A 24,864-nucleotide genomic window follows, 5' to 3' on the forward strand; every position below is an offset into this window, starting at 1 on the left:
TTTAATTAAAGTAGCACCGGAAAGGAAGCTGGAAATTCCAGAAGCAGGTTTTTAATCACTTGGACTTTGATAAGACAGTCTGTGCAAATCACGCCTCCAGCATCACTGCTGTTTGCATGGACGTGCGCGCCTGCCCCCGTGGACGGACGGGGTGCGGGCACACAGCCCGTGGGCTGCCAGCACACACCCCGTGGGCTGCCGGCACACACCCCGTGGGCTGCCAGCATCTGCGTTTGGCCTCCAGCTCTCGGAGGGGCACTGCGTCTCTTGCTTTTCAGAGGCTCTGCCTCGCTGCACGTCTCCTTGGGCGCTGGAGAACGCACCCCAATGTGGCAAAAATGTGGGCAGCGCACAGGGAGAAGAGGTCCTGTCCGCCAGTCTGTTTGATGTGGGGATCTTGTGGGTGGAATATGAATGTGGAATCCCCCAAATACAACTGCCGTAGCAATTGCCTGCTTTGGGGGGCTCCCTGCATGGCTCCCAGCGGCTCAGCCGCCAGCCCAGTGGCTCCAGGCTGGGTCCTGCTCCCGCTGGCAGGGGATGCTCCGTGTAAGCGGAGGTTCCCACGGTTTTGCTGTTTTCTCAAAGATTTCTGATGGCAGAGGCTTTTCTGGAAACACCTTTGGTTTGGTGTTTCGTTGTTGTTTGTTCTGTGCGTGCGGCTCCCGTACCGCAGCAGAGCTCGGGGCAGCCTCCGGCAGCCCGCCTGGGGTCCCCCGTGGGGTGCGGCGGCGCATTGCCCTCCTCTTCCTCTTCCTCTTCCTCTTCCTCCTCCTCCCCGCTCCGCCAGCCAGAAATCGCATCGAGAGGGCTTCGTGCCGCCACGTCCGAGCGGGGCTGCGGGCGGGGCCGGCCCGGAGGAGGAGGAGGAAGGGGAGGCGCTGCGAGCGGCGCGGCCATCCCGGCCATCCTCGGCCGCCGCATCGCTGCGTGCGCGGAGCCGCCCGCTGCAGCCGCCAGGATGATCGCCGCCCAGCTCCTGGCCTACTACTTCACGGAGCTGAAGGAGGACCAGGTCAAAAAGGTAGATGGAAATCCCGCAGCGAAAGGCTGCGCCGCCCCCCATCTCCCCCGGTTTTATTTTTTTCATTTTTATTTTTCCTATTGGTTTTGTTTCTTTGTCCCCATAGCTGTGGGGGCAATGGGGATAAACCCGTTTTTGAGACCAGCCAGACGGGCCCCTCCAAAGCATCCCGGTGGCGAGCGGGCCGGCGGCCGCCGGGCGCGGGCGATGCTGCGGGTCAGGGCGCGGGATGGAGCTGGTCGGAGCGGGGCGGGAGCGGGGGGCTCTGCCAGTGGAACCGTGCTGGCGGCCTTCCGCGGTTTTCCGAGGCACCAGCATCCCTGCAGGGAAGCCTTCCTCTTCCCCAGGGTGCCTGTGGGCATCTGGCACTCCAGCAGCGGGTGACGAAGACGATGAGCAGGTAGTTTTTACATGATTTGTATTTGTGTGTTGCTGCAGCAGCTTCTGGATTACAGGAAGTGGTTGTCAGTTGTGCTTAAAAAGAAGTAGTATTTCTGTGAGCCTCTTTTCCTTTAGCATTAGGTGGCTGCTGCTGCGTGGTTGTTATAGCCCTGGGATTTAGCACTGCCACAAGGAAACGGGTGCAGAGCACAGGATAAATAAAAACATGGCAGTTATGTCCCGGCTGAGCATATTGCTGAGCTGTAGGGAGCCGAGAGCTTGGGGCTACGGATGTGGGGACACCAATTGGGAAAATAATTGCAAACACGACAGGGCCGGGCTGACGTCAGTAGCAGAGCTTCCCCCCTCCTCCTGCGGCCGTACGGGGTGACCCACCGGGGCGTGTGGCCGAGCGCCTCAAGGTATCCCGAAGGTACTTTTGGGAAGCCTCAGTGACAGCATTTGCAGGGTCGATTTGTAGTGGTCTCGGGGCTTGTCCCGGTGGGAAGAGAGCACCATTCCCTTGGGGCTTCTGGCTGTGCCTGGGGAGACCTCCGCTCCCGTGTGCCCTGCTTGAGACGGGCTCACCTGTGCCCACTCTGCTGGATAAAACCTGAGGCAGCACCCATATTTTCCACATCTTCTTGTGTGGTTTAGGTCTTTTTCTTTTCCAGCCGGCAGCTCTCACGAGGAGCTGAAAGCTGCGCCCAGCCTGCAGCTCTTTGCATCTCCTGGCCCTGTGTATGCGGCTCTCCCTTTCCCCCAGGCCCCCTGTTTTCCCTTTCCCGGGGGGGTTTGTAAGTGCTGCTGGCGCCAGGCGTGCATGCCCGGGTAAGGCCTTCTCTGTCTCGCTGGGCCTGTTATATTTAGCAACCCAAGATAAGCACTCGGGTGCACGCTGGCGGGGAGCGGCAGAAGCCTGCGCGGGGAGGGCGCAGAGCGGGCGGGCAAGGGGCTGTTGCCGGGGTTATTTATCACAGGCTGGTTTGGCACCGTGAGGCTGCTATTGTCTGATAGCACGGGAAATCATTAGGCCAGGGAGCTGTAAAGCGTTTTTATGGATCCATCTGTTTTGGTCTGAAAAAGAAATTAAAAAATCAAAAATCCAATTAAAAAGAAAAAAACAGGCTACTGGTGTTGGACGATGTAAGACATCTTTTCCTGTTTATGTCCTTTTGGAACAGATATTGAGCCTTCTCCCTTCTGGCTGTCCTGTAGGGCACTGCAGCCCTGGGGAGCCGTGGCTCCGTCCCCGGGTACCCCTAGGACAAAGGGGTTTGCTCCATCTCGCCGTGCCGCTGGCGAGGCTGGCGCTGCATCTCGGCGTGCAGCTTGCGGAATACGTGCCGGCATGGCCGTGAGTCAGCTCCCTCCCTCTCCTCCGCTTCCGGAAGGGCAGCGCTCGCTGCTGGCCCGTGCTGGCGCCGGGGGCTGCCGAACAGGGTGCTGCCCCCTCGCCGCTCCGCCTGGGGGCTCCTGGCTGCTCCTCTGCCTCGCCGGTCCATGGCAGCGACCAGCTCGACATGGGGCGGCACAGGTGGCAGGTCACCTTGAGGATGCTGCTGTGGGTCACCAGAGGGGTGTGAAAGGGTTAAAAGCACTGGCGAGCTGCATTTGGGAATGGGTTTGTTAAAGGGATCTCCGCTGCACCGGGGCTGGACGTCCTTCTGCCCTTGCAATCCCAGGTTTTCCTACATTTTTGGGCGGGCAGTAATGCTTAGCGCAGCCTTTCTGTAGTGGGATCCCTGCTGGGGGGCACAGATTGGACTGCAGGTTTCAGGCCCTCGGGACACCCTGAGAACCAGCGTGTGCTGCTTCCATACTGGTTTTGCTGGATTTTAGACACTCCCTGCGGTTTCAGAGTCATTTTTTTTCCCACTTTGCAGTTTCTGGAACGTTTTTCCGGCTGAGTCGTGGTGAGCGGGAGGAAGAGGCAGGGTGGACGCGTGGTGTCGAACAAGTGGGTGGTTCATCACGCCTTGGCAGCCCCATGGTCCAGCACCCCTGCAAGGAGGCCTTTTCCCGTGAAAGCACGCGTGTGCGCACTTGCACGTGACCCTCCGTGCAGGAGAAGTAAGCTGGTCATGTACAGTGCCCTGTACCACTTCAATAGGCACGTAGTTTGACTCCAAGCAGGATAAATTATCCACATGTTTTTCAAAGCATCCGCTCCGTGGGTGTTTGTGATCTTCCAGGGCGCTGGAGCTGAGCATCCCGGCGGTGCAAGGACCTGGCCCGAGCCGAGCCCCAGCTCCCCAGCAGGCTGGCTCCCAGCGCGGGGGCGCGCTGTGCGGGGCAGCCCTGGCGCGTGTGCCGCCGGCCTGTTTGCAGAGCTGTTGCACAGCTGCCTTTGAGCGCCTTTGTTTCCAGCAGGTTTGTACCTGCAGTAGCTGGCTCCAGCAGAAGGAGCCTCTAGGTGTTGCGGCTTTCTGTCTGTTGGGAACAGTATCTTTGTGTCCTGTGACCTGACCAGGGAACAAAAAACTGGCATTTAAATGTAATTTAATCTTGAAAAGAACGTCCTGGAATGGGGTGTAAAATACAGCAACCGGCATCAAAAAAAGCCCTTGTAGAGTTGACTTGCCAGTATAAAGGCATTTTAGGAACCAATCTGATAAATCATAAGTAAGCGCAAACAGTTCCAGGGTGTCTAAGGCACTTGTTTTAACACGCCTTGGCTCCCGATGAACCTTCCTGGTGCCGAAAGGAGTGCGGACTATGATTAGCTCTGCAGAAAAATGTTTATGTGCTGAAGGGTTTTCATGCGAAGGCTGTCGGTAAAATGGGCTCTAATGGTTTCCGAGGTTGTTGTGGGAGTGCTCCATGCTTGGACACCGCTGACTGTTGTCAGTGTCCAGGGAACGAAGCACGTGTTTAAGGAACGGCCCTTAGTACTGCCCGTTTCATTATGCGCTGATAATTACTCACAACTTCCCAGTGAGGCCGCTGGAATTTCAGAAACTTCTTGTACGCAAGTGCAAAAAGAGTCTTTCCTATGTGACCAAGAAAAAATAGGTGCGCATGGCTTGGGTTACGACATCCTATTAAATAAAAAATTGCTCACAGATTTTATCTAGCTGTTTTTTTAAGGAAAAAAAAAGAGAAAGAAGCGGTTGATGTCCTGGAGGGTCTGCAGTGTCACCGTGGGAAGGTGCCCTTCCTGGGGGTGGCTCCGAGGTGATAGCCAAATGAAGGAGCGCTTTCTGCTCCTTGCCCACGCAGCCACCTGCCTGAAATGGCTCCTGCTCCGTGTCATCCCCGGGAAGAGCTGCCGCCTGCCTGCCCCCGAGCCTCGCAGGGCTGTGCGTCTGTCCTGCCGCGTGTCCGCCCGTCCCTGGCCCTGCCGGCCCCTCCGCTGCTTCCCTTCGGATAGGCTGAGATTTGCTTTCTGATCGGCTTTTATTGCAGGCAGAGCAGGGTGTTATTAAACTTCCATCCCATAATCCAGCATCCAGCCCTCCCTCTTCCCCCAGTTATTTATGGCAGTTTGCTGAGGTTTCTCCCTCAGAGCGCGGCCTGTGTCGCCGGTGCAGGGCAGCAGCGCTTCTCCCTTCCAGTTGTGCCGCTGCATGGCCGGCCCTTTTCCCGCCCGGAGAAAAAGTTAAAAAGCTGCTTTTTTTTTTAGCTTTGGAAACTGTAACACACAGGAGCGGTACTGTTTCAAACCCAGGTTTAGTCCCCCACTCCCCTGCCTCTTGGCCCTGTGGTGAAGGTGGCCTTGATGTGACACACGATGCACCGGTGCACCGCGATGTGACCATGCACTGCACGGTGATGTGACAACGCGCTGCCATGTGACGATGCCTCATGATGTGACGATGAACCGATGCGCCATGATGTGACCATGCACTGCACGGTGATGTGACGATGCGCCGTGATGTGACGATGCCTCACGATGTGACGATGCCTCGCGATGTGACGATGCACCGATGCGCCGTGATGTGACGATGCGCTGCAATGTGACGATGCACTGCACGCTGATGTGACGATGGCCCGCACGGCGATGCTCCCCGTGCACAGGAGGGTCCAGCCCCATTATGTAAAGGCGCTGACGGTGCTTGTTGGTTTTTCAGCGGAGGAAAAAGAGCCCTCCCTCCTGTTCTCCGTCGCTCCTGGGGGCAGCACAGGGGCAGGGCTGGGGAGAACAATGGGCTCGTCTGGTCCTGACCATGCAAGCGGCAAAACCTGCATTTACAGCAGGGCTTTTGGTGGAGAGGAAACCTTCAGCCCTGTTTTTGGGAGAAGGATGTGCAGAGGGGTATTTTAATTGCACCGTGAAGCCTGACTGTGTGAATGAGGTGTTAGCGTAGCTGGGAGATGTGGGGAATGGGGCCTCTGAGTGGCAGCGCGGGCTGCTGAGAGCTCAGCCTCAGTAAGAGGTTCCCCCCGGCTTTAAAAGGGAACAGCCTCATGCTCTGACATCATGGCCTGACTCTCTGCTAAAAAAAGCCATGGCAGGGCTTACCGGGGAGGAGAGAGCTTGCTCAGCCGCTGCCGGCCGCTGCTCCACCCCGCAGCGTGGGGCTGCGCCGGGCGCACCGGTGCAGGTTGGTGTTCTGGGCTGCAGTGACAGCAGTGCTGGCTGCGGTGGTCACCGCGAGGAGGCCGTCAGCCCGTCGGAGCGGTGCAGGACACGGCTGGGAGGTGGCGATGCTGCCCCGGGGTCTGGCGTTTGGCCCCTGTTGTGGCGAACCTGTGCTCAGCTCTTCTAGTGTGCACCTTCACCGGTTCGTGGGGCGAACACGGGGTGTCATTTCATTGCATTGTAACGTCCCCCGAGCGTCTGTTTGATGGCTGTTTTGCTCTCGCTCTGCACTGAGCACAAAGGCCGGGTCAGGATCAGGCCAGGGAGCTGTGCCCAGCAGCTCTGTCCGTCTGTCCGTGCCTTCCTCCCCACCTGTGCAAATGCTTGGTCACGGTGGGAGGGCGCCTGGCTCGGGGAGATCCGCTGTCTGTGGTGCAGACCTCGACTGCGTGCACAGAAGTACTTTCTGCAGGGGCAATTAAATCGGTGCTGGTTTTACTGTCAGTTTAGGGTTTAATTACATTTTCATTGTCTGCATTTCCTTTGCGAACGGCATTATTCATCCCTTCCTGTCTCAAAGTCCTCCGCATACATACTTTTCTCATGGAGTGTTATAATGTTGGTCCCCTTAGGACATAATGCGTGGCCCTCAAGGCTTCCAGAGAAGGGAAGGAGGCACAGATGGCCTTGGCACAGAAATGGCCTGGGCTTTAAAATGAGGCAACTTTTCCAGCGTTGCTGGGGACAGAAAACATGGGCAGGGTTTTATTTTCTTGGTCCTGCTAAACTGGAAGTAAAAGTGATCCCGAAGGTGTGGCTTTGGTCTGAGCCGCTTGCAGCACCGCATTTCCAAGGCAGGTAATGAAACAAGGCAAGAACAGGCTGGCAGCTGAGGTGAAAGGGGTGGGACGTGCATGATTAGCAGGAACCCCCCAAGGCCACGTTGTATTTTCGAGACAAAGCTTCTCTCACTCTTCCTGATGCTGAAGATGGGTGTAATATTATGGAAAGCAGTATTATTGGAGAACTGAAACCACCTCCTTTTCCAGGGAGGTAAAGGAGGTTCCTGTCTTGGGAAGCCACAAGGGACAAGTCAACAACTTTTAATTTGATGTTCTGTCTTGAGGAGGGAGATGGTACCTGCCCACAGCCGGGTTCTGCCCCTCTGGCTGTGGTGGCTTTGGACTGGGATAGGAAGATGCTCTGCTACGTATAAGGGATTTCTCAGCCTGGAACGTGGCCCCAGAACTGCCATGGCAAATCCTCCTCAATGAAGCGCTTTAAACACAGGGCACCTCTGTGGCCCACGGTGACACCCTTGTCACCCCGGCTGGGACAAGGTGCCACAAGAAGGAATTTTAGCTTCCGCTGTTGAGCTTGTGGGCAGTCAGGAGAGCGGAGGAGTGGGGCGAGGGCTGGGCCGAATGGTTTTGTGTGGAAAGAGGCAGCAGAGCGATGCGGGCTGGGTCTTGCCATGGGAAGGCAGTGGGATGGGGTCCTACTCATACAGGTCCTAGAGCTTGCATGTTTTCCTTGATTCTGACTCAAAAACCAAGGAGTGAAGCGTGTGGCTGCGTCGGCAGCTGGGCTGGAGCCCTGTGGCCGAGCTGGGGCTATACGTGATTCTTGCAATTAAAGACAGGTATAGCCCTCTTGGGGTGTCCCAGGACAGTCTTTCACTCCCTGGTGGCGTTTGTCTTTTTCCCCAGATTGACAAATACCTTTACGCCATGCGGCTGTCTGACGAGACGCTGATAGACATAATGGCTCGCTTCAGGAGGGAGATGAAGAACGGCCTCTCCCGAGATTTCAACCCAACGGCTACAGTCAAGATGCTCCCTACGTTTGTGAGGTCCATTCCCGACGGTTCAGGTAAGGAGCCGACTATGTGTTTTCTGTATTAAACATAGCGTGCTTCGTGGGAAACCTGCTAGAAATACCCAAGAGCAAGAGCAGTTTGCTTTGCGCGAGCCCGGGCAGCACCCCCAGGACGGCCCCCTCCATGGGCAGCGGGCACGGGGCGATGCCAATGGAAGGTCCCCTAAAAGTCAATACGTTTGTGCTGAGGTTCATCTGCTGACCATCAGTACTTCACACAGGAAGATTTTTGATTGATGCAGTTCACACTCATGTGATTTAGCATCTCAACAAATACAGCGGCTTTTAGTCATTTGCCGTTTGACTCAGCATCTCCTCCTTATTTTCCCCGGTGGAACTATGAACTCTTACATGCCGAATTTGAGTTTCCTGGCGCTGGTTTTGGTTTTTGGAGCCACCTTGCTGGCCGTCTCAGGGCAGACCCACAGAACGCCAGGAGGCTGCGATTTGTGGACTGAGCTTCTCCCACCCGGTGGAAATGACCGTGCTCACTGTACCTGATAAAGGTGGCACACGGAGCTGTCAGAAGCCAAAAAGATGTGTTGGTATTTGAGACCAAGATTGCCCCTGTGACTTATTTTAGTGTTTATTTTAAATATTATATGTAGAGTATATAAATATTTATAAACAGTGTGTAACAGTGTTTCTTATTTAGTGGTAACACTGGATTTCCTTCTCATGTAGCACAGCTGGTTAACTCTAGTTTGGTGCCTACCGCAGCTTATGTCCCTGGTGTGCAGAAATGGCATGGTTGTAAGAACTGCACGACACAGTTACCTGTTTCGAGGCTTTTTTGAGTTAAAATCAATGATTTATTGGGTGAAAGGGCAGGAAGCTGGTGCTTTGTGTTACTTGGTGCTGTCTGGCAGGTGGGAATATTTGATAGTTCTGCTTTGCTGTGGCTTTCTGCCACCAAACCAAAACAAAGAGAGAACAAACTCAAACTTGAATCCCGTGTTTCCCTTCATTTAGCTCTGCTGGCCGTTATGTTGACATGAGAAAGCCAGGCAGCCGGTCGCGGGCAGGGGCTGCTCGGAGGGGACACGAGGGCTTTGCGTGGGATCCCAGCGCTTTCAGTGGCCGGGACCCCTGTCTTTCCCCCACGCGTGTGACCCCCGTGGGCGCAGCCTGTCCCCAGCGCCTGCTCTGCCGGGCACTCACGGGGACAAACTGGGGCTGCTTGCCACGAGTCCAACAGTTTTGCAAATTGCTCTGTGGCACAAACCAGGGAGCCTTTGAGGTGCCGTACGGCACAGGCAGCCAGAGCAATGCTTGGTCCTGGTTGAGCATAAATCTGTATTGAGGCATTCATTTCAGATCATGTATTACACACCTGCTTAAAAAAGCAACCTCGTGTGTTGTGTGCAGGGTGCTCAGCTCTTGATTCCGAGCCCGTTTGGCTCAGGGTGGACACGGAGCCCCTTCCCTCTCCCCACAAAGGGCCCTGGGCATGTGTTGGTGTTGCTGTGCCTGAAGAGCGGGTTTGGTTCCCATTCCTGCCCTCGTCCGTCCCTCCGCAAAAGCCAGAGGCTGCAAGCCTGCCCGTTTCTCTGGCCCGTCTCTAATTACTGCCCCGTAAGCTCTTTCCTCTGAGTCTGATTATTATTATGAGAGCTGACTGTTCAGAAAATACTGTTGTTTAGTTTCAGAGCTGTGCTTACGTACTTTATTAACAAGCCGCTCCCGGGTAATAATTCGGGAGGCTCTGAGACTTTGGTGTTAGCAGCGTTTTTGCTTCATTCGGAGTTGCTTAATTTATGAAAGTCAGAAGGGTTTTTGTCCAGAGTGCCTGGAACGGTATCTCAAGCTAATTCAAAACGCTTTCAAAGGATCTTCCTCAATTAATTTACAGCAGGTTGGATTGCATCGTGGCGTTACAAAGCATAGTTTAAATGCTGCTACCTGTGTTTAATTACTGAAGTACGCGGAAGGAAAACGGCTGCTTTGTGTACAGAGAGATTATGTTCTAGTTCAGAGTGCTTTTTTCTTATTAACTGAAAAGGATAATTTTTAATAACCAATCTGAGCTTGATGGTGCTTGAAATCAAACATGCTAATCTGTCAATTTACTGTCAGGGAAGCTGTTTCTGAAGTGCAATGTTTGTTTGAGGAGTGTACCAAGGTGCGTTTAGGCTTGAAAAAGGGCCATCTGGTCCAGTGTTGGTTTTTGTGTTATTCATTGGAGGTAATGGCTTGCATGTGACAGACGATACTCATATGATAAAGCTTATTCAGGTATTTGCCTTAACGAGACACTTGCGGTGAATGCTTTGCTTCCAGCCTTGTTGCAGTGGAGGGGTATGAGGTACCGAATTTGTTATGCCGAACCCGATAAAGGGAACTGCCTCTACCATTTGGATATGTGCGTGTTTCAAATGGCATTTGCACGGGAGCAAAGCGATATTTCAAACCACGCTGTTCAGAAACAGGTGGCGAAATGCTGCAGGATCTGTATTGTGGCAGACTCTGAGTTTGCCCGTGTGTCTTCAGCAGCAAGAAGGAAAAGTTACGTTGCGATGCAGCAAAATTAGGAGGATTATTAAGAGTTGTGGGCTCCCACTGTTGTTCTGATGCGTTTTTCTGTACAGTCTTTATTGTTGTTCGTGTTTTTTGCGTGACAGCGTTTTTGTTTCTGTGTCACGCTGCAAGTTTGGGCAACTCTAAGGGCTTCTGCAGCGCTTCTCCTGCCCCTGGTGGGCTGGTCCTGCCCCTGGTGGGCTGGTCCTGCCCCTGGTGGGCTGGTCCTGCCCCTGGTGGGCTGGTCCTGCCCCTGGTGGGCTGGTCCTGCCCCTGGTGGGCTGGTCCTGCCCCTGGTGGGCTGGTCCTGCCCCTGGTGGGCTGGTCCTGCCCCTGGTGGGCTGGTCCTGCCCCTGGTGGGCTGGTCCTGCCCCTGGTGGGCTGGTCCTGCCCCTGGTGGGCTGGTCCTGCCCCTGGTGGGCTGGTCCTGCCCCTGGGACGCCGCATCAGCTCCCCCGCTCTGCTCAGCGGGACGGAGTTGGGGAGGAGCCGCTCGCTAAGCCAGGCTTTAGGAGTCCTGGTCTGAGGCTGGGCAGGGTGATCTCAGAGGCAGCTCTGGGTCTGGAAATCCTCGTGGATAAATTGCGTACCCCATACTTTGGTGACGGCGTGGGGTTGGAAGGAAGCCTCTGAGACCCGAGTTGAAGTTTGAGGTGGCACATCAAAACGGAGGTCTTCCCGTGTTGGATACAGGTAGAAATGGAAAAACAGTGATGGTGGGAATGGCGTCCCCGCGGTCACAGCTTAAAGTCGCAAAGCAGAATGAAAAGAGGCCGAAGGGCGCTGCTGGATGGGCCTGGCGATGCGTGTTGGTGGTGCAGGATGTTGGGGAGGCGGCTGGGGAAGCTTCTGGCACCACGGCAAAGTGCAGATCCCTGAGGAACCCAGGGGAGAAAGCGCCGTGTGCCTCCGCTTCACCGCCTTCCCTGCGGCCCCGGCCAGCCCGGGGTGCCCGCGCGGACACGAGTGCCTGCATAGAGCCCGCGGATCAACCGCAGCCTCAGCACGCGCTCCTGGCTGATACCCTGTGCACACCGCTTCCCTAAATATTACCTTTTCGCAGGCTTTAACAGCTGTGGTCTTTGTTTGCTCCCTCTTTGATAAGGCAACATAGCGTGAGCAGTTCAGTCAGATCTGTTTGCTTTGCTCTCCAGAGGCTGCTGCAAGTGTCGTTCACCTGAATGACTCCCTGAAGTGGGAAATGGAGGCATCCTAACTCTTTCCTTGGCTCCGGGGAGTTGTTTAGGAGCTCTGTGTGGGGGACTGCGGCTTCTGAATAACCCCTGCAGCACTGTAGGGCTGCCCCGTGGCTTTTCAGGCTGTTGTTTCCCTGACTTGTGTTCTCTGACTGCAGTTTGTAGTGACTCTCGGCCTCCAGGGGTGAGGTAAGTGGCTCCTGCTTTAACTGCACCCGTGCATGAAGTGTTGGTTTTAGAGTAGTGCTCAATCCTGCCACCATTCGCTGTTATTTGCCAAAATGCACAGGTTCATTTACAGCACAGGGCTGCTCATCAGTGTCTGGCATCCCTTCATTTCACTGTCTCTCTTTTCAACATCTTTCGGCTTCCTCCTGAGGTCTTTGCCAGGTTCATCACGAGATGTGGATACAGTCCGTTCTTCTTTGACGAACCCTCGTTGCAGTTGCCTGTCTATCAGTGACGGCGTTGCCATTGTAGCGGCTTCACATGGAACTGTAGGGACCGGGTCTGTGTTTCACGGGGCGCTTGCAGCTGGACTCTGGCTGTAGGCGCTGGCGTGCCTGTGCGTTGTACTTAACAGAGCGCGGGGTTTCCCAGATTTGTGTCGCGTACACATTCTAATCGCTTGTGTCTTGTTTTCCACACAGAGAAGGGAGATTTCATTGCGCTGGACCTTGGCGGTTCGTATTTCCGAATTCTGCGGGTAAAGGTGTCGCATGAGAAAAAGCAGACGGTGCAGATGGAAAGCGAAATTTATAACACGCCTGAAGATATCATGCACGGCAGTGGGACACGGGTAAGCACCTCGTCCTTGGGACATCACTTTAAATATCAGCTACTCTCATGCTGCCGTTTTAGAGAATCACCACAAGGATGACCTCAGCCCCTCAACAAGCACCACCCACAGTGTGCACAGACTCTACTGCAACTCTTTGTTGATACTGACAATAAATAAGCCGTGGTTAGTGTAATACAGCACGCATGGGTGCTGCAAGTCTGTTGGCATTGCGTGTGGGACCTTTGGCTGAGTTAGGGAAAAAATGGCCTAGAAATAAAAATTCTGACTTCTGTAGTAAAGTTACTTCCTGTAGGTGGGAGTGGACAGCAGGACAACAGCCCAGTATTTGCAGGCAGCAAGCATGCCCAGCCCTGCCACCGTAACGCTAGAGGAGGGGCAGAAACGCCCATGGCTGTGACTCTGTGATATCCGTCCTGGCAGCCTGAGCAGCTCAGCAAAATGGAACGTACAAGGGCCTCAGAAAATTACAGGAGGCTGATAGAATGTTTTGGCACAACTGCAACTTAATTTTTGTTGAATAAATGATGGGGTTTGGTTTTGGTTTTGTTTTTTTTAGTCCCCCTGTTCCCAGAGTAGAAAACGTTTGGATCCGTTAACCCAATTTCAAATTGGGCTCTGTGGAAGAATTTATTTTCTTGTTACGATCAGGAAGTGGATTGCAATGAATATCTTACTGACAGATTTGTCTCATGTCAGTGTATCATAAACTGGTAATTTTGTTGCTGGAAACAGGAAGTTTTTTACACTTTTACTGGGATGGGGCGCTATCCAGGAGGCAGGGCCGGCTGGCTCAAAGAGGCTCAGTGCAGACTTGATGAAGGCGGTAAGGAGAGCCAGGAAGGAGACATCAGCTCTGCATCCTTTCCAGGGCTTTGCCATGTTTGCGCTTTAATTTCCAAATACCTGAGGCCATTTGGCCACGGGAACCAGCAGCGCGGAGATCGGGCTGATGGGCTTTTTCATGGCTCTTAAACTGAGGGGGGTGAGCAGGGCTCCTGGTGACCCTGAGGGGACACTCGTTCAGGTGTTTAAGTACCAGGAGAAGGAGAACTGAGAGCATGATCAGAATTGCATCTGGATTCAGAGTTGTCCCCTAGCAATACCCAGCCATGAGTAACATGTTCGCTGTGGGACTTGCCGTGGTGGGTGCCCGGGAGCTGCACGGGCAGGTTTGATTTGGTGCTCCTGGCTGATATGTAGGCTTGAGGTTCCCTGAAATCCCTGAGCCAGACTAGTGGAACACTTGGACTGAACTGCCCACATGGGGTAGGCTACTCATACGTTTTTCAGCAAGCTGTATCATTAACTTCAGTGAGTTATGCTCCTAAAGCCCAATACATAATCAGCTGATTGAAGGGATTGTGATTTGTGGCTTCACACCTCACTAGCGGGGTTCGTTTTGGTATTTTCTACTTCATTGCACTCCAACATCTCTTTTCGCCCATCTGTCAGGCACGGGTTGACAGCTTTGCTGGTAGGAGACAGTTCCCTGTCAAAGTCAAGGGCAGAACTCTCATTGACTCCAGCAGGTAATAGCAGGTCTAAAATTTGTAAGAAGTCTGTTTTGTGTGTCAACTCAGTGAACGGGAGCGTGCCCGGAGGCTCCATTTTGCTGTTGCTTTCTGTGTTGTACCACCGCTGGGGGTAGGCTCTGGGTTTGTGGCTGTTCTCCCAGCCTGGAGCTGTGCTTTCCTTGCTCTTTAAATAGTGCCCGCTCAGGGGCTTGAGCCTGAGCTCAGACCTTCAGCCGTCTGCCAAGACTTGCTGACTGCAGCCAGGTGCATCCTCGTGGAGGCTCCATGGAGCCCAACCTGAACAGGCAGCTTTGTGGCCAGGGAAAGTAATGAAGCTTGAGGTCACATTGCTGAGTGCATGGTGGTTGCATCGCTTCAGGTCTATAAATGTGCCAAACCTGGCTGGCCGTTGCCTCCTGGCTGCAGCATTCGCTCTGTCCACCTCTGAGACACGGGGTGCGATATTGAGCTCACGCTGTTCCCGTCGCACACCTGTGGGTGGGCAAAAACTAGAATTTATCTTCGTTTCGCCTGCCGTACTTTAATGAAATCCACAGAAACTTTGTCATGCTGCTCCGCTGTCCTGTGAAAGCTATTTAGCGTTTGTAAGGTTCGGATGTTAATGGAAACGGACAAACGCTTCCTCGAGTCTCCTTAGGAAAAATGTTGTGACTGTCAGCAGCAGCAAAATCAATAAATGCCTCTCTCTTCCTTTTCTCCTTCTGAGCATTGCCTTCCCTCTGTGCTTTACGGTACAGCAGCGCGTTGCTGAGCAGACACGGCTGTGTGGGGTGGGACACGGCTCGTGGTTTAACCGCGGCTCCCGCGCGGGCTGCGGCCCGGGCTGCGCTCGCCCGTCCCGCTGCTCCCGCAGCCCCGCTGGCCGCGGCACCGTCGTGGCGATCGTGTGCTCGCTCACAGAGACGCGCTCCAGCACGGCGCGTGGCACCGCGTGGGCTCTCTGGAGCGCCCTGGGGGGGCCAAGGGCTCCAGCAGGGGGATTGGACTAGATGGTCCCTTCCAATCCCAAACATGCTGTGATACTGTGGCTCCTTCGCAGTCAGACACAATGCAGGTCGTGATTCGGTATATGAGAGGGATTTTTGTGTAGCAACATCCACAGTCAGTTATTCTGCTTCCTGCTCTATGAATTCCTGAGGGGTTTGTGTTTGGCCCCTGGTTATTGTCTGTACTCCTGGGAGCAGCTAAACCAGGACATAGGGTTGAGTATTTAGCAAGATACTTTGAGATGGAAGGCATAATAAAAACATCCTCTCTTGTTTTCATCTCCGTCCTGGAGCAGCACTGACGTTTTGTGACCCAGCTCTGTCTCTCCTGGATGTTTTTGTTGCTGGTGCAGGCTGCCTGCGTCGTTAAAAAAGGCAGAAAATGTTCACATTTCGAGTTCTTTCTCAAAGCACGTAAAGTATTTAGACAAATCCCCCAAGTCTCCTTTTTCTGTATTCGTTGTGTGCCTTAGACTAGATTTGAGATGATGTCCTTTGGGGGCTCCTGCGGAGCCCTCGCTCCCTGCCTCTGCGGCGCTCGAGCGGCGCAGGCGTTGGTGACCCTGGGAGGGTAAAAAGAGCGGTTTTGCTCCCATCAGATGCTGAGCAGAAGGGTTGTGGCTCCACAGCCACGTGTGGCTTGTTTTAGGAAAAGCCTGTATCTATGGGTGTAAAAGGTGCCATGCGCGATTAGGTGCACAAAAGGACAATGTATTTCATAATTTATTAATAATCAAGGCGCTAATACACACTGCCTGAGAGTATTTTCACAGCTGTGTCATTTGTATATCTTCAAAAGTTTGGAGCAGATACGTTCCCTTTCCCCTCACCCAGCACATTTTTCCTATGCCGTTTGAAATATTTTCTCCCTGAAACTCTGTCTCCGATTCTGATGGTTTTATACTTTTTCTTACAGCTTTTTGACCATGTTGCTGAATGCTTGGGAGACTTTATGGAGAAACAGCAAATCAAAGACAAGAAATTACCAGTGGGGTTTACGTTTTCTTTCCCTTGTCGACAATCCAAGCTGGATGAGGTAAGAAGATTTCACCATTTCTTACTATGCGGAGAGCTATCGCATTATTCAAACACTGCTGTGAAAGCAGTGTCCCAGACAGGTCTCATTTTCGGGATGAATGGGAGTTACATTTCACTGTCAGGCTTCACGCTGTGTTAATGTTTGTGTGTGACCGAGCCGGTCACAGGTGATGGAGAGGCACCCGGTGCTCTGTGCTGAGCTCGTGCTGCTCTGGTTCCCGCTGTGAACGCGGCGGTGGTTCGGCCGCCTCTCCTCTCCCCTGGAGGGGTTTGGCTGGGAGGGCCCAGCCCAGTAGCATTGGCTCAGGTTTTGCAGAACTCCACAAGCGCACCACACGGGTCTGGACCAGGACTGCTCCTGAGCCGCGGTGCTGAGCCTCAGTGCTCAGCGCTGAGGGTCCAGCCGGGCAGCTGGCAGCAACACGCTTTAGGAAGGGATGGAAATAGCCAGCGTTGTGTGAAGTGCCTGATGTGCTTCCCATGACAAGGATGCTACGGTATTTTCCTTCTTGTGCTCGTTATATCACCGGTGACTCAGCAGCCTCCCGGTACAGCGTTGCTATGGCAACGGCGTAGCAAAGTGAGGAGGGAAGTTAAATCATTGCTTTTCTTACTTGTTGAGCGAGGCTGAGACCTGAAAGCAGGGGCGTTCAGTAGCCCAGAGTCTGAGTGTAGCTAAGAGAAGAGCGCTGCCCTGTCCTGCGCCATCCGAGAAGGTGATGCTGGTGCAGCGCTGCGGTCTGGCCGTGGAGCGCGGCGAGGCTGGGGCTGCTGACCGCGGCACGCTCCTCCTGAGGGTGAGGTGTGGATGTTGGCTGCCCTTGCGAAGCCTCGTGATGCTGCATGGAAGGCACTGGTGTGCTCAAGCCGGCAGGATCAAGTCCTTGTTGTGTGGGGCAAGGGCAGGCAGGGAGCACAGGGGATGGCCTGGGGACACCTGTAGAGATGCTTTGGAGATGAGCAGTCATGGACTCTCTTTATGACAGTTTTTGTGATATTTTGGGCATTTGAAAAATCTGTTTTTCTGGATTCTGCGGGCCAGATTTGATCATGGATTTCTGCTTCCGCGAGGCTGTGCTTGCCCAGGTGCTGGTTTCTCATGCTTGGCGAGCAGGAGGAGGCAGAGCAGTCACTGATTTCTGCAGGAGTGACAAGGTGGCACTGCATGGCTGGGTCCTGCTCAGCCTGGCTGTGCCCCAGGGACTCCTCCTGACACGGGGCAGAGCTGCTCTTTGCCAGCGTGGTTTGACCAGCTTCCTGAATGATAAACGTTACATGCACCAAGGAGCCTTTGTGACCATTAAAGCTGTGCCTGCAGAGTGGGCTTTGCCCATGGTTGTCCTGTGCAGCAGCACAGGGCTTTGCTGGGTTTCTAAATGACGCTAACGAGGACGGCACAGTGACAAAATGTAGGCAAACTGAGTTTGTGGTTTAGTGGTAGGAATGCCTGCTGGTCTGGAAAGAGCTGCCTGGATCCCTCCATATCCCGGAGCTTTGGGGTTGGATGCTGTCCCAGCTGGGAGGGTGAATAGGCGCAAGACGTGGTTGATTTTTAAGCTGAGGTATGGGCAAACTTATATTATACCTGGGCAATGGCTGCTTGTGCCTATAGGCTTCAGCTTTGCTGGTTTGTAGCTTCTTGGGCTCCTGTTGTAATAGATGTGAATATTGTGATGGGTGTGAAAAGCTGAGCTGATTTGTCTTTCCTATTGACTACTGTCAATGCTCTTCTCTTTCTTTTCTTGTTAATTATTCACTGAATGCTCTGAATCAGCCAAGCATTCTCTAACCAGAAAAAAACAGATGTGTTCATTAGATTGAGGGATTTGCGGGCTCTCTATGGCAGTTTGCAGACAAGCAATTCAGTAGCAGATTTTTCTTTTGCTGCATGCGTGAGGGACGCCCACCGCTGCATTTCCAGTGTTCCTGTTTACTGCATCCACAAACACGGTCCCACGGGCCCGCGGCCGCCTGCCCCGCTGGGGCTGGGCTGGGGCACGGACAGCGCTGTGCTCAGCCCTGCGCCGTCAGCGCTTTGTGAGGGCACTCCAGTGCCATGGCCCGGAGAGCATTACACGGTTTTCCAAGAAAAACCGTCGAGGAGTAACTGGGAGAAGAGCGGGCTGGAAATACAAACTGCAGACAAACCGCTTTCTAGTGAGGGAGGGGACAACCATTTCCCACCTTTCAGGTTACTGTGGTGAGAATCAAAGACCACCGGTTTCTCAGGTTGAGCAATTAGGTCATATAAGAAAACTGACCTGAAGATGCGTTTGAAGTTACAAATTCTTGTTTTTAAGAGCAAAACAAAAAATCAAATTGTGTGTTATGGTGCCGTCCTGTTGAATATTGCTGTCTCGTTTCATCAGGGCATTCTAATAACCTGGACGAAACGCTTCAAAGCAAGTGGAGTGGAGGGAGCAGATGTTGTGAGGCTGCTGAACAAGGCCATCAAGAAACGTGGGGTAAGTTGCATTTAGTTCTTTTTTTAACTCTGTACCACAGCACACTGGTGTTTCTTGGTCAGGAACCACCCTTCTCATCTCTGTGATCTGAGTGAACGGCGCAGCTCTGCTTTCTTGCTGTTCGCTGGGAAACGGAGCAACGCCAGAGTCGCTACATGGACGCTGTGATTTTCCTCGCAGCACAAACCCAGTTACCGTGTCGTGGTTTGTCGCGGGCAGACCCGCAGCAGCGTTATCGCTCTCCAAAGCTGAGAGAGCACCGTGTGTGCGGGCGCAGCCGTCCAGCGACACCGGCACGTCCCGTTCCCGGGAAGCCGCTCGGTCTGCGCTGGGCATGGGCAGCAGAGCAGAGGAGAAGGGCATTTTGGGCTCGGTGAGCTGTGCTGCACCCTGCAGCTGCTCATAGAGGGGGAAGGTGACCGGGTGGCTGATTCAGACAAATAGAAAGGCCCTGACTGTGAGATGGAATGAATTTGGGTTTGCATAATGCTCACAGGCAGCTGGTACGTTGATTACTCAGCATCTAAATTCATTGCAAACTGGGCGCTATCTGCTCAAATTGGCTCATTGTGGACTCTTAAGAAAACCTGAATTTTGCTGTTACTGAACAACATGACTACAGTCAGTTACTATTGTCAGACTTGGTATCAGGTAGAATAACACACTGAAGAAGCTAGAAAGAAATGAATGCATGTCATTTAGATAGCTTTTACAATTGCGCTATTTGCATATATTATATTAAAATCTTAACTTAAAATAAGACTCCTGGATGTTTTGGGTCAGTTCTGTGAGAAATACGTAGTTTGGGAATGTTTTCTCGATTGACTCCTCAAGCAACGGCATCAGATTAGTCCATGACATATAACTGCAGAGTCCCTCATGCACAGCTTGAGTCCCTTTTCTTCCCTGCCTGAGGGGGCTTATGTGAGAGCAGGTCTTGCTCTCTAGAGTTGCAGATGTGTTACTCTGCTCTCACTATCGTCTTGGGTACGCGGGATAGGGAACTGGCAATAGAGCAGGTGATATTCAAAAAGGTGAGCTGTGGTATTCAGACAGGTTATTTGGCTGCTGTTCCTTGTGAAATTAGTTGATATAAGCAAACTGGTGACAAACGCAGGAAGCCACATGGTCCAAGTAACGTTTTGTTCCCCATCAGGACTACGATGCAGATATCATGGCTGTTGTGAATGACACCGTCGGGACTATGATGACCTGTGGCTTTGATGACCAGCGTTGTGAAGTTGGCTTGATCATTGGTAACGCTCACTGCTGCCGCGGCGTGCTCGTGGCTCTCCTCCCTGTGCCTGGCCCGCTTGGTTAACACCTTGTGTTTATATGTTTTTCTCTAAAGGCACCGGCACCAACGCCTGCTACATGGAGGAGATGCGGCACATCGACCTGGTCGAAGGGGACGAGGGCAGGATGTGCATTAACACGGAGTGGGGGGCCTTTGGAGACGATGGCTCCCTGGAAGACATCAGGACTGAGTTTGATCGAGAGATTGACCGTGGATCCCTTAATCCTGGGAAGCAGCTGTGAGTGAGGCGGTTATTTGTGAGCTCGGCTTCCTTTGTTTTCCCATGGACCGGGGGTGACTGCTGCTGTCCCCTTCTGCAGGTTTGAGAAGATGGTCAGTGGGATGTACATGGGGGAGCTGGTGAGGCTCATCCTGGTGAAGATGGCCAAGGAGGGGCTGCTTTTTGAGGGGAGAATCACCCCTGAGCTTCTCACCAAAGGGAAGTTTGAAACGAAGCACGTTTCCGCCATAGAGAAGTAAGTACCTCTCTGTGCCACCCCCTGGGCTTCACAGTGGCTCTGAACGTTAATTTCCTGCATCTCCTTTCACTTTGTGGGAGACGTGGGCACCCTACAGCCGGGGCAGAGCCAGCACGTCGGGGTCCCCAGCAGGCAGCCCATGCCATCCTCCCTGGCACTCCGTGCTTTTCTCTCTCGGGAGGGCCTGCGGAAGCAGACCAGCCTGTCCAGCTGCGGGCGCTGGAGGCGCTGCCTGTCCCCCGCTGCGCTGCAGCTGAACACGGCGCCAATTGGCTTAGTGCCTCCCAGCAAATGCGTGCGTTGCTCCTCGCCGTGTGCCCGGGACCGCTGGGCAGGAGGAAAACAAGCGTGAGCAGGCAGAGCGCTCGGTGTCGTGGGCAGCGCCGGGCGCCGCGTGGTGACCTCTGAGCTATGTGCCAGCTGGTGTCTTCTGGTGCCATCACCCCTTTGGGCCGTGCTGACTGCCTCTCCCCCCGCGTTTTTAAACCTGCGTCACCGGGATAGTTTATACCGTGGTCGCTGGGCTGGCTTTTCTTCCCAAAGTGCTACTGGTTTTGGTGCACGTGTGTAGATGTACTGACGATTCTGAGTTCAACACCAAGGGAACAGCCTGTGACTTCTGCAACGCTCCCTGTTCTACTCCTGGCCCTGCAGAACATCTTATATGAACAGCTTTCCGTTAAATGTCTGTATTCGTCTTAACCACAGAGGTCCGTGTGGTGCAGCAATCTAATGTTGAACAACAATGAGAACAGTGCAGTTATTAAGAGCAGAATTTGCCCTGAAATCCCACCCCGCTCCCTGAAGAGCACTTTGGTTGTAAGTAGAGGGCACATTCCTGTGCAGCTTCAGATTTCTAGCTGGCACCAGCAAGATGCAAGAGTCCGTAGGAAGATGGATGGGGTGCAGTTAATAATGACAAGATATACTCCTTGTGCTTTTGTCTGGGAAGCGAGCTCTGACGTGGGTAAGCTTTGCCAGAAACTTTGCTGTCAGGGTGTTAATGTGGGAAAATGAAGGGCAAGAGTAGAAATTCAGCGAGGCTGGAAAAGTCTGAAAGGAGTCCCATTGGGATGAAATCACTTAGGCAACCTTCACTCAGGGTTTTGTTTTCTGGTTAATTTATCGAGACACATGAGGAAGCAAGCGTGGGATGAGTTGTATGCTCAAGCCTGAATTGTGGGGTAGGTGTTTCCTGCTCCAGAGAGGAGAAGCTGTTTGCAGTCTAAAGCATCAATGTGATGGAAAAGCATTTAGTTCCTCCAGCTCTGTACAAGTGCTTGGAAGCTGTGAACTTTCTTGGGGGTGCACAGGAGGAGCCATTGTGGGGTTGTTGCTCTGCTCCAGGTCCAGTGCTGTTGGGCCTGGAAGTACATGGTTTGTAGGAAGGATGTTTGCACCAAGCTTTAATGGGAAGTTGTTTTCTGTCTGTGAATGAATGCATATTTAGAGCATTTTATTTCAAGCATCACGGAGCTTCCCAGTCCAGATTCCCTGAGAAACATTCTTCCTAACCCCTTTCTCAAACTCCAGGCAGGTTGGATGTGACTCAGTCCTGCGTTTCACAGCTCCTGCACTGAGAAGCACCCGTTACTCCTCTCTCTTTGTAGGAGCAAAGAAGGTTTGAACAAAGCCAAAGAAATCTTGACGCGCCTGGGGGTGGAGCCATCCCACGAGGACTGCATCGCCGTCCAGCACGTCTGCACCATTGTGTCCTTCCGCTCGGCCAACCTGGTGGCCTCCACGCTGGGCGCCATCCTCAACCAGCTGCGCGATAACAAAGGGGTCGGCCGCCTCCGCACCACCGTGGGGGTCGATGGCTCCCTCTACAAGATGCACCCGCAGTGAGTCCCCTGCTGCCCTTGTCGCTCTTCACCTGCCTGGCCTCGGCTCTGCAAAGGGCTGAGCCTGGAGCCCCGAGATGTCAACCCGGCAGCGGTCTGGGTGTGAGATGAGGCACCACGGCCGTAGGGGTTTGGTCTCGGATATGGGGAGCTCAGAGGAAAGGAGAGGTGTCTTATACTGAAGAACTAGGGTGAGATTTAAAAAAGCAACCAACCAACCAAAAAAATGCAACAAAACCACAAAGAAAAGAACCCAAAAGCTGAGTAACTGGATACCACAATACCATTGAAAACTGTGGTGGCTTGAGTACCTGCCTTAAGGGGTCTCCATAGACCTCTTGAAAGGAGAATTCTTACTACAAAATATCACTTTGTGTCCGTGGCTGGGCTTTGAGAGACCTGCAGTATTGCGCCTCCATCTCCATTTTCCATTTAAACTTAGTTGTTTGGAAAATCACTGTGCCAAGCCCTATTTCTTTCAGTCTTTTCTGAAGAAATACTTGGAAACCAGGGGAGAAAAATTGGTGCTTATATTTCCGTGGCCTTTTAAAAGCTGTCTTTGTCTTGCTTTTCCCTGTGTTGAAAGTTCTACTTTAAATCAAAGAGCTGTTCAGATTTATGTAGAAATCAGAGGAGCCGAGCTCCTCTGCTGTGGATGTGGCACCTGCGAAAGGGTTTCCAAGTTCTGCATAAAGAAATGAAGAGATGCACGGTGTGCAGGTGTGGTTTCTGCACACACCGTAAAATGCTTTTATTTAGTAAATAATACCTGGTGATAACAAGTCATGTTCCAGCCTGGGCTGTAGGACTTAGCCGTGGGTGCCGAGGGGAGCAGAAGCACAGCTTGCGGGGTATATTATAACACCTTGGCACTGGAGCTGGCTGGGAGGGCAGAATCTTGTTCATGAGGAGACTTTTGAAAGGAGAAATACGTTTAACATTTCGTTTTCAGTTTCTCATTATTCTGTTGGAAAAAAAAAGATACCCTTAGTTAAAGAAAACCACAACATTTTGGCAAACAGATTTCCAAGAGTGATATTTCGACCAGCTTTTCCAGGGTGTGTTAAGATAACATCCACGGGTGATTTCTGTTTCTGAACCGTTTTGTTTCCTCACACCACCTAACCGGTGGGTTCAGGGAGGGGACCGAGGCAGCCTTGGAGCCTGCAGGTCTCTCCCATGCAGCGCTGGGGTCAGGGGGTGACGCTCTGACGCTGCACCTTGCTGGTTGCTGGCTTTTTGCGGGAGTTTGGGAGAAAAGAGGCTGTAGGGAAGTGCTGGGTTTTCCCCTGGCAGCGGGGCTGGAGCTCGCTTGGTGACGGTGAGAGTCCCCTCATGGCCATCCTGTCCTGGGGGCCGTGAGGAAGGTGATGCAGACAGCGCGCAGCCTCCCCTCCCCTCCCCTCCCGCAGGTACGCCCGGCGCTTGCACAAAACCACCCGGCGCCTGGTGCCCGACTCGGATGTTCGGTTCCTGCTGTCGGAGAGCGGCAGCGGGAAGGGAGCGGCCATGGTGACGGCGGTGGCGTACCGGCTGGCAGAGCAGCACCGGCTCATCGACGAGACGCTGGCCGAGTTCAAGCTCACCCACGAGCAGCTGCTGCAGGTGAAGAAGAGGATGAGGGCGGAGATGGAAGCGGGGCTGAAGAAGAAGACTCACGAGACTGCCAAGGTGAAGATGCTGCCCACGTTCGTCCGCAGCACGCCGGATGGGACAGGTACGGCGCGCCCGGGCTGCAGCGAGGGCGCGGGCATGGCGGCCGGGCGCCCCAAACGCGCTCCCGTGATGGGCTTTGGGCTCGGAACCCAAACCTTGTCTGTGCAGCCTGGGGAGCTTGTGCATTTCGGGGTGGCTGGCCAAATTCCTGCTTTTCCTCAGGGAACAGTCGCGTGGGTCCTCTTTGGTTTTAAACAGAACCAAACCCAAAACCACAAAAAAAATGGCCAGAATAGTCAGAGCAGAATCTAAAATCCTCCTTTGGTGAAGACCTTCCCAACTGAGAGCTCCTAAGAGATTTTATGTCAAAGTGCTTTCTGGGGAAAAGCACTTCTAAAGATTTTGATTGCGGTTCTTTAAATACACACAGATATTGTTTTACAGAGAACGGAGACTTCCTGGCACTCGACCTTGGAGGGACAAACTTCAGAGTTTTGCTGGTGAAAATCCGCAGCGGTAAGAGGAGAACGGTTGAGATGCACAACAAGATCTATGCCATCCCCATAGAGGTGATGCAGGGAACGGGAGAAGAGGTATTTGTGCTTCTCTTTTGCAGCACTGTGACTTTTTAAATACCTTCTTAAGCGCACGTGACACGCGTGACTTCAAACGCGTGACTTTTCTCTTTTAAGCTGTTTGATCACATCGTTACCTGCATTTCTGACTTCCTGGATTACATGGGCATAAAAGGCGCACGTCTTCCTCTCGGCTTCACGTTTTCCTTCCCTTGCAAGCAGACCAGTCTGGATGCCGTAAGTTCCTCAGTACCTTTTGAATCTGCTTTTGTGCTTGTGCTGGGCCTGATTTCTTCATCATCAACGCGACACTTACAGGGAGGTTGTACAGGGGGAGGGTTCGTGCTCTGACCCTGACCAGCTGCTCCTATAAATAGTTCCTTTAAAGGCAGTGCTGCAGATGCTGCTTACCCATGGCTGTGACAGATAGGAGCAGTTACATTTTCCATGGTGGCAATATCCCTTTTTTAAGGGACCGTGGTGTTTTCCAGCCGTATAAGTCAGCTGGATTGTGATACTGCCCGGGTTGTGCACGCGGTGAGCAGAGTCCGTCTGTCCTGCTGGCTCCGGTCCCCGGCTGATCTGCTCTTGGCCCGCTTGGCTTCGAGTAACCTGTAGTGTCCCTGTTCTTCTCTTTGCTTTCATGTTTAACTCCTTCACTGCCAC

The 24,864-nt window shown here is 53.3% G+C and overlaps 1 protein-coding gene across 3 annotated transcripts in view; it reads left to right on the top strand.

The window, feature by feature from the left end:
* Positions 1-867: 867 nt before the first annotated feature.
* HK1 (hexokinase 1) overlaps positions 868-24,864 on the top strand; it is a 32,837-nt gene continuing 8,840 nt past the window's right edge. The window contains exons 1-12 of one of the 3 annotated variants that reach the window (XM_082052573.1): positions 868-1,024; positions 7,640-7,802; positions 12,172-12,320; positions 15,761-15,880; positions 18,252-18,347; positions 19,504-19,603; positions 19,699-19,882; positions 19,965-20,120; positions 21,734-21,967; positions 23,380-23,684; positions 24,068-24,216; positions 24,316-24,435. In XM_082052573.1, the coding sequence (XP_081908699.1) occupies positions 962-1,024; positions 7,640-7,802; positions 12,172-12,320; positions 15,761-15,880; positions 18,252-18,347; positions 19,504-19,603; positions 19,699-19,882; positions 19,965-20,120; positions 21,734-21,967; positions 23,380-23,684; positions 24,068-24,216; positions 24,316-24,435 (1,839 nt within the window). In that variant the 5' untranslated portion in view covers positions 868-961. Of the gene's footprint in view, positions 1,025-7,639; positions 7,803-10,808; positions 11,019-11,919; positions 12,030-12,171; positions 12,321-15,760; positions 15,881-18,251; positions 18,348-19,503; positions 19,604-19,698; positions 19,883-19,964; positions 20,121-21,733; positions 21,968-23,379; positions 23,685-24,067; positions 24,217-24,315; positions 24,436-24,864 lie in introns of those variants that run through there. The other 2 variants (XM_082052574.1, XM_082052575.1) reach the window with 2 other exon arrangements.

Source organism: Streptopelia decaocto (genome assembly GCF_964273445.1).
Source record: "Streptopelia decaocto genome assembly, chromosome: 5".
Lineage (NCBI taxonomy): Eukaryota > Metazoa > Chordata > Aves > Columbiformes > Columbidae > Streptopelia > Streptopelia decaocto.